The 13,407-nt window shown below is 47.7% G+C and overlaps 1 protein-coding gene across 6 annotated transcripts in view; it reads right to left on the reverse strand.

Moving 5' to 3' along the window:
* Positions 1-680: 680 nt before the first annotated feature.
* The window catches only part of LOC130361197 (uncharacterized), a 113,779-nt gene continuing 101,052 nt past the window's right edge, over positions 681-13,407 (reverse strand). For all 6 annotated transcript variants that reach the window (XM_056563907.1, XM_056563904.1, XM_056563906.1 and 3 more), the window contains one exon: positions 681-1,053. In XM_056563907.1, coding sequence (XP_056419882.1) covers positions 977-1,053 — 77 coding nt within the window. In that variant the 3' untranslated portion in view covers positions 681-976. The remainder of the gene's footprint in view (positions 1,054-13,407) is intronic.

The raw sequence follows: 13,407 nt of genomic DNA on the forward strand, positions 1-13,407 counted from the left end.
GCGGAATTTAACTGTGGATATATACGTTTTTCTGCATGCATTTCTGTTTTTAAAAAAAATCTTTGCATGTTAAGCTTGTTGTATAGTAATAAAATAAAAGATGTAAAAAAAAAAAAAAAAGGACAATTTTTAAAATTATTATTATATATATATTTTTTACCAGGGGGGGTTTGGGGGACAGGGGCAATAGTTTGAATGTTAGAATGTGGCAATATCAAATATGTTAAGTTTATTTTCTTATTTAAAAGAATAGAAAAAGGTAATTTACATTTTTATTTAGGGAGGGGATTTAATATTTTTAAAAACATCTTTACATTTACATAGCTTTACTCGGTGTGATTGGCAATCTACTGAGACTAAAGGCCTGAATGGTCACTACAGTCTTAGGGTAGGGTCACACACCATATTTTGCTACCCATTGACTTCAATGGGTGGGAAGATATGCAGCAGCAAATACACAGCAAAATATGGCACATGTGACCCTACCCCATAATGCGCTGTATAAATTCAAGCTAAATAAACCACTGCTTTAATGTTATCCTGGAATACTGTGATGTTCCCTATATGTGTGAATTCTGGACTTTTAGTCAGAGTCTGTGTCCCCGCTGGCACCAAGTAACCTTTTGTTCCTTGTGAAGTGCTTCTTTTTTAGGACTCCTATATACATCAAAGATAAAATTATAAAATACATAGCAAAACTTTTCTGCAATAATAGTTTATTTGTTTGCAAAACTAAATGTACAGAGCCTCAAATTTCCACTTTCTTTAAGGCATTTTACCTGCAAACATCAGCCGGTGACTGATAACAGAACTGGTCAGAAATCAACATAAATACATATAACACAAACCCACAAAAGTATGTCATATAAAATATGACTCGGCGGCTTATATCCAAACCAGAAAGATATTTAGTCATGATTAAGGAGAAATATCTGAAAGTAATCGGAGGACAAACTGTTTGATGTGACTGTGGCCCTCATGGCGCTTGGCTCGTTTTCTTCCTTCCAACATAAGGGGACAGTTTTGTTTCCACACTGTCCTGAGCTTCAGGAGCTGCAAAAAATAAAGTGTCCATAGAAATAAATATACAATCACACTAAGGTTGGTGTAACATAATACAGGCACACTTGTGTGCATACAGTACAGCTACAAACACAGATCTTAGGACCCAGACTAACAACATCCTAGGAATCTATACATTGAACAGTATGAAATACAGTGGTCCCTCAAGTTACAATATTAATTGGTTCTGGGACGACCATTGTATGTTGAAACCATTGTATGTTGAGACCAGAACTCTATGGAAACCTGGTAATTGGTTCTAAAGCCCCAAAATGTCATCCAAAAATAGGAAAAAGTGAGGATTAAAGAAAAATAAGTAGAAAACTAATATAGATAAAGTAAATCCTTACATATAAAAGTAATAAAGATCTGCTGGGAGCTGTAAATCACTGTCTATGTCAGTGTTTCCCAAGCAGGGAGCCTCCAGCTGTTGCAAAACTGCAACTCCCAGCATGCCCGGACAGCCAAAGGCTGTCCGGGCATGCTGGGAGTTGTAGTTTTGCAACAGCTGGGGGCACCCTGCTTGGGAAACACTGGTCTATGTAGAGGAAAGGAGCTTCTTCGGGGTCCTGTACAGTACACACAGTGTCCTAAAAAAGTAATGGACTCGCCTTCACCTGGTGTCCAAAGGAGCAGCTAACCCTGGTACAGGTAAAGAGTACAGAACATGTAATACCTCCCTGTACTGTAGGGGGCGCTACCAGATACCAGTCAGTGCATACACTTCAGTAATACAGGTAAAGAGTACAGAACATGTAATACCTCCCTGTACTGTAGGGGGCGCTACCAGACATCAGTCAGTGTATGCACTTCAGTAATACAGGTGTTTTACCAGTAAATTGCCCATTCTGATTGGTCAGTTCTCTTGGCCATTGACATGTTTCACAGATCTGATCTGTCTTTGTTCAGATTGTCATTGTATGTGGAGTCTGGTTTCAACTTACAATGGTCCAGAAAAGACCATTGTATGTTGAAACTATTGTATGTTGAGGCCATTGTAAGTTAAGGAATCACTGTACACCTAAACTCAGCACCCACACTGGAGCACCCCACATGATGCAACTCTAGGGTGCTAAAGGGTTGCTATGAAAGCCACAAGCCTAAAAATTGTTCCCAAGTTTGCCATCTTCGTAACCTATTTGTCGTCAATACTGATCAGCATAAGTGGCCACAATGCTTCGAAGAGCCTCACACCCCTTCATAGTTTATAACTCACAAATCCGTGTGGTAGTGTTGAAATAGATCCTGGTTGTAACCAGTGAAGATCTGCTCCCTTCCTGATTAGTTCTATCAGAAGCGGTGCGCACGCTAGAAAGTACAACACAAGCTGTCAGTTGTATCATACTTTCTTTATTAACCCCTTAAGGACGCAGGGTTTATCCGTTTTTGCATTTTTATTCTTTCCTCATCACCTTCTAAAAATCAAAACGCTTTAAATTTTGCACATAAAATTCCATATGATGGCTTATTTTTTGCACCACCAATTCTACTTTGCAGTGACAGTCATTTTAACAAAAAATCCACATCGAAACGAAAAAAAAAGATTAATTGTGCAACGAAATTGAAGAAAAAAATTCATTTTGTAAATTTTGGGGGCTTCCGTTTCTACGCAGTGCATATTTCGGTAAAAATGACACCTTATCTTTATTCTGTAGGACCATACGGTTAAAATGATACCCTATTTATATAGGTTTAATTTTGTCGCACTTCTGAAAAAAATCATAACTACATGTAGGAAAATATACGTTAAAAATTCTCATCTTCTAAACCCTATAACTTTATTTTTCCACGTACGGGCCGGTATGAGGGCTCATTTTTTTGCACCGTATTCTGAAGTTTTTATCGGTACCATTTTTTTTTATTGATCGGACTTTTTGATTGCTTTTTATAAATTTTTTTCATGATATAAAAAGTGACCAAAAATACGCTATGTTGTACTTTGGAATTTTTTTGCGCGTACGCCACTGATCATGCGGTTTAATTAACAATATATTTTTATAGTTCGGACATTTCCGCACTCGGCGATACCACATATGTTTATTTTTATTTACACAGTTTTTTTTTTTTTAAATGGGAAAAGGGTTAATAGCACGGTGTGACCCCGTTTTAAACACCGGGACCGGTCGTATGGCGTAGGAGTTAAGGGTGCACTCACACGTGTGTATATTTGCTGCTGAACGCACCCTAAAACAGGAAGAGACTGTAGGGACATCTGCAAAAGGTGGTGTGAATTGGGTGTTAAAAGCACTTTATTGGTTAAACCTCCTTCTGCGTACTTTTTTAGAGAGAAACATTTCTTATCTCTGCTACATTGAAGCGTCATCTTTGATGCTCGATGGGAGGGGTAAGGAGAAGTTTAGTTCAGTGAGGATCTCTGTATGCAGTTTAGGAAAATATACATTTTAACCCCTTAAGGACCGAGCCCTTTTTCACCTTAAGGACCGGAGCGTTTTTTGCAATTCTGACCACTGTCACTTTAAACATTAATAACTCTGGAATGCTTTTAGTTATCATTCTGATTCCGAGATTGTTTTTTCGTGACATATTCTACTTTAACTTAGTGGTAAAATTTTATGGTAACTTGCATCCTTTCTTGGTGAAAAATCCCAAAATTTTATGAAAAAAATGAAAATTTTGCATTTTTCTAACTTTGAAGCTCTCTGCTTGTAAGGAAAATGGATATTCAAAATATTTTTTTTTTGGGTTCACATATACAATATGTCTACTTTATGTTTGCATCATAAAATTTATGAGTTTTTACTTTTGGAAGACACCAGAGGGCTTCAAAGTTCAGCAGCAATTTTGAAATTTTTCACAAAATTTTCAAACTCGCTATTTTTCAGGGACCAGTTCAGGTTTGAAGTGGATTTGAAGGGTCTTCATATTAGAAATACCCCATAAAAGACCCCATTATAAAAACTACACCCCCCAAAGTATTCAAAATTACATTCAGTAAGTGTATTAACCCTTTAGGTGTTTCACAGGAATAGCAGCAAAGTGAAGGAGAAAATTCAAAATCTTCATTTTTTACACTCGCATGTTCTTGTAGACCCAATTTTTGAATTTTTGCAAGGGGTAAAAAGGAGAAAATTTTTACTTGTATTTGAAACCCAATTTCTCTCGAGTAAGCACATACCTCATATGTATATGTTAATTGTTCGGCGGGCGCAGTAGAGGGCTCAGAAGGGAAGGAGCGACAAATGGTTTTTGGGGGGCATGTCACCTTTAGGAAGCCCCTATGGTGCCAGGACAGCAAAAAAACACACATGGCATACCATTTTGGAAACTAGACCCCTCAGGGAACGTAACAAGGGGTAAAGTGAACCTTAATACCCCACAGGTGTTTCACGACTTTTGCATATGTAAAAAAAAATATTTTTTTTTTACCTAAAATGCTTGGTTTCTCTAAAATGTTAAATTTTTAAAAAGGGTAATAGCAGAAAATACCCCCCCAAAATTTGAAGCCCAATTTCTTCCGATTCAGAAAACACCCCATATGGGGGTGAAAAGTGCTCTGCTGGCGCACTACAGGTCTCAGAAGAGAAGGAGTCACATTTGGCTTTTTGAAAGCAAATTTTGCTATGGGGGCATGCCGCATTTAGGAAGCCCCTATGGTGCCAGGACAGCAAAAAAAAAAAACACATGGCATACCATTTTGGAAACTAGACCCCTCGGGGAACGTAACAAGGGGTTAAGTGAACCTTTATACCCCACAGGTGTTTCATGACTTTTGTATATGTAAAAAAAAAAAATTTTTTTTTTACCTAAAATGCCTGTTTTCCCAAAAATTTTACATTTTTAAAAAGGGTAATAGCAGAAAATATCCGCCAAAATTTGAAGCCCAATTTCTCCCGAGTACGGCGATACCCCATATGTGACCCTAAACTGTTGCCTTGAAATACGACAGGGCTCCAAAGTGAGAGCGCCATGCGCATTTGAGGCCTAAATTAGGGACTTGCATAGGGGTGGACATAGGGGTATTCTACGCCAGTGATTCCCAAACAGGGTGCCTCCAGCTGTTGTAAAACTCCCAGCATGCCTGGGCAGTCAGTGGCTATCTGGCAATACTGGGAGTAGTTGTTTTGCAACAGCTGGAGGCTCCGTTCTGGAAACAGTGGCGTACCAGACGTTTTTCATTTTTATTGGGGAGGGGAGGGGGGCTGTGTAGGGGTATGTGTATATGTAGTGTTTTTTACTTTTTATTTTATTTTGTGGTAGTGTAGTGTAGTGTTTTTAGGGTACAGTCGCACGGGCGGGGGGTTCACAGTAGTTTCTCGCTGGCAGTTTGAGCAGCGGCAGAAAATTTGCTGCAGCTCAAACTTGCAGCTGGATACTTACTGTAATCCTCCGCCCATGTGAGTGTACCCTGTACGTTCACATTGGGGGGGGAACATCCAGCTGTTGCAAAACTACAACTCCCAGCATGGACGGTCTATCAGTGCATGCTGGGAGTTGTAGTTTTGCAACAGCTGGAGACACACAGGTTGTGAAACACCGAGTTTGGTAACAAACTCAGTGTTTTGCAACCAGTGTGCCTTCAGCTGTTGCAAAAGCTACAACCCCCAGCATGTACGGACAGCGGAAGGGCATGCTGGGTCTTGTAGTTATGCAACAGCCGGAGGCATACTACATTGGCTGGGGATGCTGGGGATTGTAGTTATGCAACAGCTGGAGACACACTGGTTTACTACTTAACTCAGTGTGCCTTCAGCTGTTGCAAAACTACAACTCTCAGCAGTCACCGACAGCCAACGGGCATGCTGGGAGTTGTAGTTATGCAACCACCAGATGCACCACTACAACTCCCAGCATGCACTTGAGCTGTTTGTGCAAGCTGGGAGTTGTAGTTACACAACAGCTGAAGGTACACTTTTCCATAGAAAGAATGTGCCTCCAGCTGTTGCAAAACTACAAGTCCCAGCATGCCCATAAGGGCATGCTGGGAGTTGTGGTGGTCTGCCTCCTGCTGTTGCATAACTACAGCTCCCAGCATGCCCTTGTTGCATGCTGGGAGCTGTTGCTAAGCAACAGCAGGAGGCTGTCACTCACCTCCAACGATCCACACAGGACTGTCCCTCGCCGCCGTCGCTCCTGGGGCCCCGATCCCAACAGGGACGCCAGGGATCGGGGTCCCCAGCACCCGGGGTCGTCTTCCCGCACCCGATCACGTCCTCCGGAAGAGGGGCGGAGCGGGTTGCGGGAGTGACACCCTCAGCAGGCGCCCTGATTGGTCGGCCGGTAATCCGGCCGACGAATCAGGGCGATCGTGAGGTGGCACCAGTGCCACCTCACCCCTGCAGGCTCTGGCTGTTCGGGGCCGTCTCTGACGGCCCCGATCAGCCAGTAATTCCGGGTCATCGGGTCACTGGAGACCCGATTGACCCGGAATCCGCCGCAGATCGCTGGACTGAATTGTCCAGCGATCTGCGGCAATCGCCGACATGGGGGGACATAATGACCCCCCTGGGCGATATGCCGGGATGCCTGCTGAACGATTTCAGCAGGCATCCGGCTCCGGCTCCCCTCCGGCTAGCGGTGGGGGCCGGAAATGCTCAGGGCGTATCCATACGCCCTCGGTCCTTAAGGACTTGGAAACGGGGGCGTATGGATACGCCCTATGTCCTTAAGGGGTTAATAAAGAGATTTTTTAACACTTACCGTAAAATCTCTTTCTCAAAGGATCCATTGGGGGACACAGACCGTGGGTGTATGCTGCTGTCTCTAGGAGGTGACACTATGGCAACAAGAAAGTCGGCTCCTACCAGCAGGATATACCCGCCTCCAGTCCCCGAGGTAATCAGTTTAAGTACTAGAGCAATAGGAGAGGACCGACAGGTCAAGGAAAAAAAAAAACACGAACTGTCCAAGAACAGAAGAAAATATATAATTGAACACACCCTCGGACAGAGAACCAAAGAGAAACCCACAAGGGCGGGAGCTGTGTCCCCCAATGGATCCTTCGAGATAGAGATTTTACGGTAAGTGTTAAAAAATCTCCTTTTCTCTATCGGCTCCATTGGGGGACACAGACCGTGGGACGTACCAAAGACGTCCCTTAGGTGGGCAGATAGTCAGGCAAACGGCTGTTCCACTGCCGCCTGCAGCAGTTTACGGCCCAGACTAGCATCAGCCGATGCGAAGGTATGAACCCGGTAGAACCTCGAGAAAGTGAGAAAAGACGACCAAGTAGCCGCCTTGCAATCTGCGAGGCAGAGGCTTGTTCTGGAGAGCCCAGGATGCCCCAACAGAAAGAGGGTAGAATGAGCCACAACCCTGAAGGGAGGAGTCTTCCCCCTCCCCTACAGCGATAGGCTTCCGAAATGGCAGACCGGATCCACAGAGAAGTGGTGGCCTTGGAAGCAGGTTGTCCCTCACAATGACCTTCCGTAAGGACGAAAAAGGAATCGTACTGACGAGACGAAGAAGAGATAGAGAGGTAATACCTAACAGCCCGAACCACATCCAGTTTGTGGAGTAAATGCTCCCTAGAATGAGGAGGAGCGGGACAAAAGGACGGAAGAACAATGTCCTCATTGAGATGAAAGGCCGAAACAACCTTAGGCAAAAAGGAAGGATCTGGCCGGAAGACAACCTTGTCCTGGTGAAGCACCAGAAACGGAGAACGGCAGGATAGAGTTGCCAATTCAGACACTCTCCGAACGGAGGTGATAACAACAAGAAAATGCCACTTTCCGAGAAAGGAGGTGCAGGGACACCTCCAAGGAGTTCAAAAGGTTCACCTTGGAGTACCCCCAGAACCAGATTCAAGTCCCAAGGGGGAGAAGGTGACCGATAAGGAGGGACAGCATGCGCCACTCCTTAAAAGAAGGTCCGGACATGAGAATTAGTAGCTAGAGGACGCTGGAAAGAATAGAAAGGGTCGAAACCTGACCCTTAAGGGAACTGAGAGACAACCCCAGTTCCAATCCCGACTGCAAGAAAGAGAGAAGACGGGAAACCGAAAAGGTAACAGGACACAAGACCTGAGCTTCACATCAACTAAAATAAGACCGCCAGGAACGGTGGTAAATTTTTGCCAAGGAGGACTAACGAGCCCTGAGCATGGTCCGAATGACTTGGGAAGGGAAACCGCGGCTCTCAAAACCGCGATCTCGACCGCCACGCCGTCAAAGCAGAGACGGTAATAGGGGTGGCACAGAAGACCTGAGATAGGAGGTCTGGACGATAGGGAAGGCGGAACGTTAAGTCGTTCATGAGCCTGACCATGAAGACTTACAACGCCCGCCGGGCCCAGGCTGGGCCACTAGAATGGCTGAAACGTCCTACTGAGAGTTTCCTCAGGACCCCGAAATGAGAAGAAAGGGAGGAAACAGATAAGGTAGGGCAAAGCCCGACCACCAAATAGACAAGGTAGGGCAAGGCTTGACCAAGAGAGAGGAACGCTTCGTTTGTGGTGGGACAAGCAGAGATCCACGCCTGGAGCGCCCCAGGTGTTGCAGATCATAGCAAACACCCCTGGATGTAGGGACTAGAGATGAGCGAACTTACAGTAAATTCGATTCGTCACGAACTTCTCGGCTCGGCAGTTGATGACTTATCCTGCCCAAATTAGTTCAGCTTTCAGGTGCTCCTGTGGGCTGGAAAAGGTGGATACAGTCCTTTGAGACTCTTTCCTAGGACTGTATCCACCTTTTCCAGGCCACCGGAGCACCTGAAAGCTGAACTAATTTATGCAGGATAAGTCATCAACTGCCGAGCCGAGAAGTTTGTGACGAATTGAATTTACTGTAAGTTCGCTCATCTCTAGTAGGGACCAGTGGTCTTGGACGACTGAGGACCGGCCTAGAAATCAGATCCCAGGGACAGCCAGACTGAAGATAACCGAGATGGCCGGAAACCTGAGTTCCGCCTAGGAGGGAAATTCCCAAGAAGCAAGCAAAGAAAGAATTGCCCTAGGCCCCAAAATGTTGAAGGGGAAAAAGTTTCTTGGGGGACCAAGACCCCTGAAGACATCTCCCCAGCCTGACAGACAGGCAGGGATGGACAGGAAGGGACACCCCCGAAAAAAAAAAAAATGAGGGGGAAAACGAAGCCACCATAGAAGGGACCAACGAGACTGACGAGGGAGAACAATCTTGCGGCCGAGAGACAATGGAGACCTGTCACACCGGAAGAAAATCACCAGTTGAAGAGGTCGGTGATGAAACTGGGCAAATGGCACGGCCTCCACGGCCGCCGCCAATCGACCCAGGACATCCATGCAAAAGCGAATGGAAACTGGAGCAGGGAGCCGAAGGCATCAGACTCTTGAAGAGTCGGCGGAGTCGAAAGCGGGCAGAGGCCGCATCGAACTGGAGCCCCAGGAGAGCGGTTGGGTTTTTCCCAAATGACCATCCAACCGAAGTGAGACAAGGTCTGGAAGTTGAGACTAAGACTCTCCAGGATCTGGGTCCTGCTGGAGCACAGATCAGGAGGTAGTCCAAATAAGGAATCACAGAAACAACTGTTGTTTGTAAAAAAGGCTATCACAGGCGCCAGGACTTTGGTAAAGGTCCGCGAAGTGGTCATACCGAAATGGATAGCCACAATAGAAAATGACCGTCTGGAACTGCAGAGCGGAGGTACCGCTGATGACCGGGAAACAATGAGATGTGGAGACAGGCATCCTGATGTCCACCAAGGAACAAAAACTCCCCTTGAACCATGGACGCCAGCACCGAACGGAGAGACTCCATTCGGGATGGGAACGCAAGATGCTGGCTGAGATACTCGAGAACCAAGACTGGGCGAACAGAAATGCCTTTCTTGGAGACCACAGAGATGTTGGAATAAACCTAGAAAACATTCCCCTGAAATTGCATGTCCAGGCATCCCGGCGGTAAGAGGCGACCAACCACCAGAGAGAGGTCGACGGGTGGGGGGGGGCGACCCTTCAGGCCGAGGAAGGCCTACGGGTGCCTGATGGGGCCGCCAAACGGCCGGAACGGATAGCCGACCTTCGAGAGGAATGGGACCGGAAAGAGGAACCCTCTTCCCATGAAGGCGCCTGGCTGGACCCTTTGTTGGTACCAAAGGTCCGCAGAACCGGAAGGAGGACTTACGACGGAAGCCCTTCTGTGAGTCTTACCAGAGGTAATAAAGAACTCTTTTTTCGCCCGTCACCTCACTTCTTGAAGGTGGCATCCACATTCCAGGCTTAAAGCCACATGCAGGGACGGTGGCTACCAGGTAGCTTGTGGTAAAGGCAGCACAGTGGCAGCACATGGAAGCAGAAGACAGAAAAAAAAGCATCGGAGAGCTAGATTAAATAAATCCTCCGGAGGGATCTTGAAGACTACCCTGGCGGAGTTGGAAGACCATACTAAAAGGGCCGTTGACACCCAGGCAGAAGCAAAAGCAGGAAGAACCTGCTGCCTCAAGGGCAGAGATTGCCAAAGTATCCACCTACATGTCCGCTGGATCCTTGAAGGCCACCGCATCAGCCAAAGGCCGGGTAGGCGCCTTAGAGAGGCGGGAGACCGGCGGATCCACAGTTGGAGAGGAGGTCCACCAAGCAATGAGGTCCTTGGCGAAGGAATACTGCGCTTGAACCTTCTTCGTTTCCTGAAACTTCTTGTCAGGGTGACTTCAGGCGGATACCAGCAGGGCGTAAAATTCAGCGTGAGAGCTGAAAGTCTTGAGTGCCGGTCGGGCACAAAGAAAGGAGACTTCTAGAGCCACGTCCGAAGTTCCTGGGTCCTTTAGATGGAAGGAGTCTCTTATGGCCGAAACCAATGAGTGCACCGAGTCAGCCATATCCGTGAGAGCTGAAAATCTTGGGTGCCGGTCGGGCATGATGAAAGGATACTTCTGGAGCCACGTCCAAAGTTCCTGGGTTCTTAAGATAGATGGTGTCTCTTATGGCCAAAACCAATGAGTACACCACATCAGGTATATCTGTGCAGTCCTCTGAGTCAGATGCCGAATCGAAACCTCATTCACAAGTTCTCCAGGTGAGTGGGAACGAGTGGAGGCAGCCCTGGAAGGGGGGGGGGGGGGGGGGGGGGGCGCCGACCGGGTATGCGGTTCTGGAAAGCCAGAGCGGCGACCACGGAAGCGTCCTCTTGAGGGAGCGACGCTTGTACAAGTGGAGCAGCGGGTGAGTCCTATGAGGGGAGCGCCCGTGCCCAAGGAATGAGTCAGAGAATACATCCCTATCACGCTTGTGAGAGCGGTGATATAGAGAGAAGGGATGCGGGTCCCTCTGGAGGGCCGGCGTAGGGCGGACCTCTCCCAGGCGGAGACCTAAGCCAAGACGCATATAGACTGTGCGAGGGATAGATATAGCAGGGGAAGCAGGGGTGCTGGTGGAACAAGAACCAAGCATTGTAAGAATTGCGGCCCCTGCAAAAAAACAATAGGTGACCAGGACCGCTAGAAGGATCCCCGCGGCCGTGAGTGGGCGTGCTTAAAGCCAGACAAGGGCTCGCGGCCAGTGAAATAATGCTATAATGGATAAGGTGACTTAAACAGGACTTGAGCCTGTAACTTGACTGTGTTAGAATAAGGTTGAAGAGCGCTGCAGCACAGAAGCAGGGCTCAATAATAAAGCAACCCCACGCTCTTAGAAAAACACACAGCCAGCTGCGGGTGGGCGGAGCCAAGTTCCGACCTCGCTCGCGGCCGAAGTACATGTTCGGCTGATAATGGAGCCCGCTCCCAGCCCCGAGTGGATGTGCGCATGACAGGGGGAGGGAGCGGGCGAGCTCCCCTCCGGCAGCCGTACACTGCTGACAGGGACAATGAATATGCGGCCGATAATGGTGCCTGCTCCCAGCCCCAAGCGCTTTGCGCATGACAGGAGGAGGGAGCGGGCGAGCTCCCCGCCAGCAGCCGCGATAAAGGCGCCCGTTCGTTCTCCCAGAAAATGAGAGCCATGACCGTGAAAACACATTTCCCTCACAACTTTGCACTCTGATCCACACCACTGCTATAAAACGGGAGACATTCATCCCCCACCCCAAGAATAAAGGAACTCCATAAGAGGAGGAACAAGGTTCCTCAAGCCAGGCCCCATAAGACTACCAAGAGTGGGACAAAATAGCGGGTCTCCAGAGGCTAAAAGTCCCTACCTGGAAGAAAAAGGGGAAAAAAACTCACCTCAGTCAGAGAGCTGGGGAAGAGCAGCGAGATCTACGGGAAGAATGTCTATCCAGATTACGTGACTCTGGAGAAGAGCCTGACAAAATCGTTTTAAGGCGCTTGTGAGAGCGCTGGAAGTGGGGGTCAGGAGAGATAGAGCGGGACTCCATGGGGGTCGTGCACAGGGAAGAAGGCTCCAAGGCAGAGGCCACTGATCAGGAGACCCTAATCAGGGATCTACTGAGAAAGGGTAGAAACCCAGTCTGGGGGAGGGGCGGACACCGCGTGTTCCAGGGGGACATCCTGAGAGACAGACACAGGAGGCATGGTGCGCATGGTGGAGCAGGCGGAACAGGTGGATTTAGTGGAACCACCGGGCATTTTGGTCTTGCAGCTCACGCAAGAGTAGTGGGTGACTAATGCTGTGGCCGCTTGTCTGGGGGAGGTTCGGGTCTGGATTCGGACATAAGTGCAAGTAAGTAAGCCGTCAATTAAATTAGACCAATCTCACCGAGGTCCTGTGTCCTGGAGCTGAGAAGCAGGCTGTAGCTGTCCTGTGAGCAGAGATGAAGAGGCAGGCAGCCGTTGAGGTGATATGGCCTACAGAGCAGGAAGGAGAGAAGCAGGCTGCACTGACCAGAGGGGGTGGACTCCGCACCCAGATGTACCCAATTGGAGGAGGAGAGGGAGGAGTACAGAAGCTGACCCCCAAAGCGCTGATAGACTATTGGCTGGCAGCAGGAGGAGGCCAGGAGCCCCGCCTGCGCGCCCGAATGCGAGAAGTGAGCGGTGTTAAGTGCTGGACCAGGCCACAGCCGCGGCCTCAATTAGTTTCCTGCCCGCTGTGCGACTTGCCCCAGAAGCGCGTGAAAAAGGAGATTTTTTACATTTACCGTAAAATCTTTTTCTCAGAAGCTCCATTGGGGGACACAGGAACCGTGGGTATATCTTGCTGCCACTAGAAGGCTGACACTAGGCATACAAAAAAAGAAGTCAGCCCCTCCCAGCAGGGTATACCCCACCTCCTGCCTTAGAGACACTCAGTTTTAGTCCAAAAGCAATAGGAGGAACCGAAAAATACAGAGTCCAGAGGACGCCCAGTCAAAACCACAAACCAACAGACTGACAGGCGACCAAAACTCAGATCACAACTAACAGCACAGGGTGGGAGCTGTGTCCCCCAATGGAGCTTCTGAGAAAAAGATTTTACGGTAAGTGTAAAAAATCTCCTTTTCTCATTCAGCTCCATTGGGGGACACAGGA

Source organism: Hyla sarda, chromosome 3 (assembly GCF_029499605.1).
Source record: "Hyla sarda isolate aHylSar1 chromosome 3, aHylSar1.hap1, whole genome shotgun sequence".
Classification (NCBI taxonomy): domain Eukaryota; kingdom Metazoa; phylum Chordata; class Amphibia; order Anura; family Hylidae; genus Hyla; species Hyla sarda.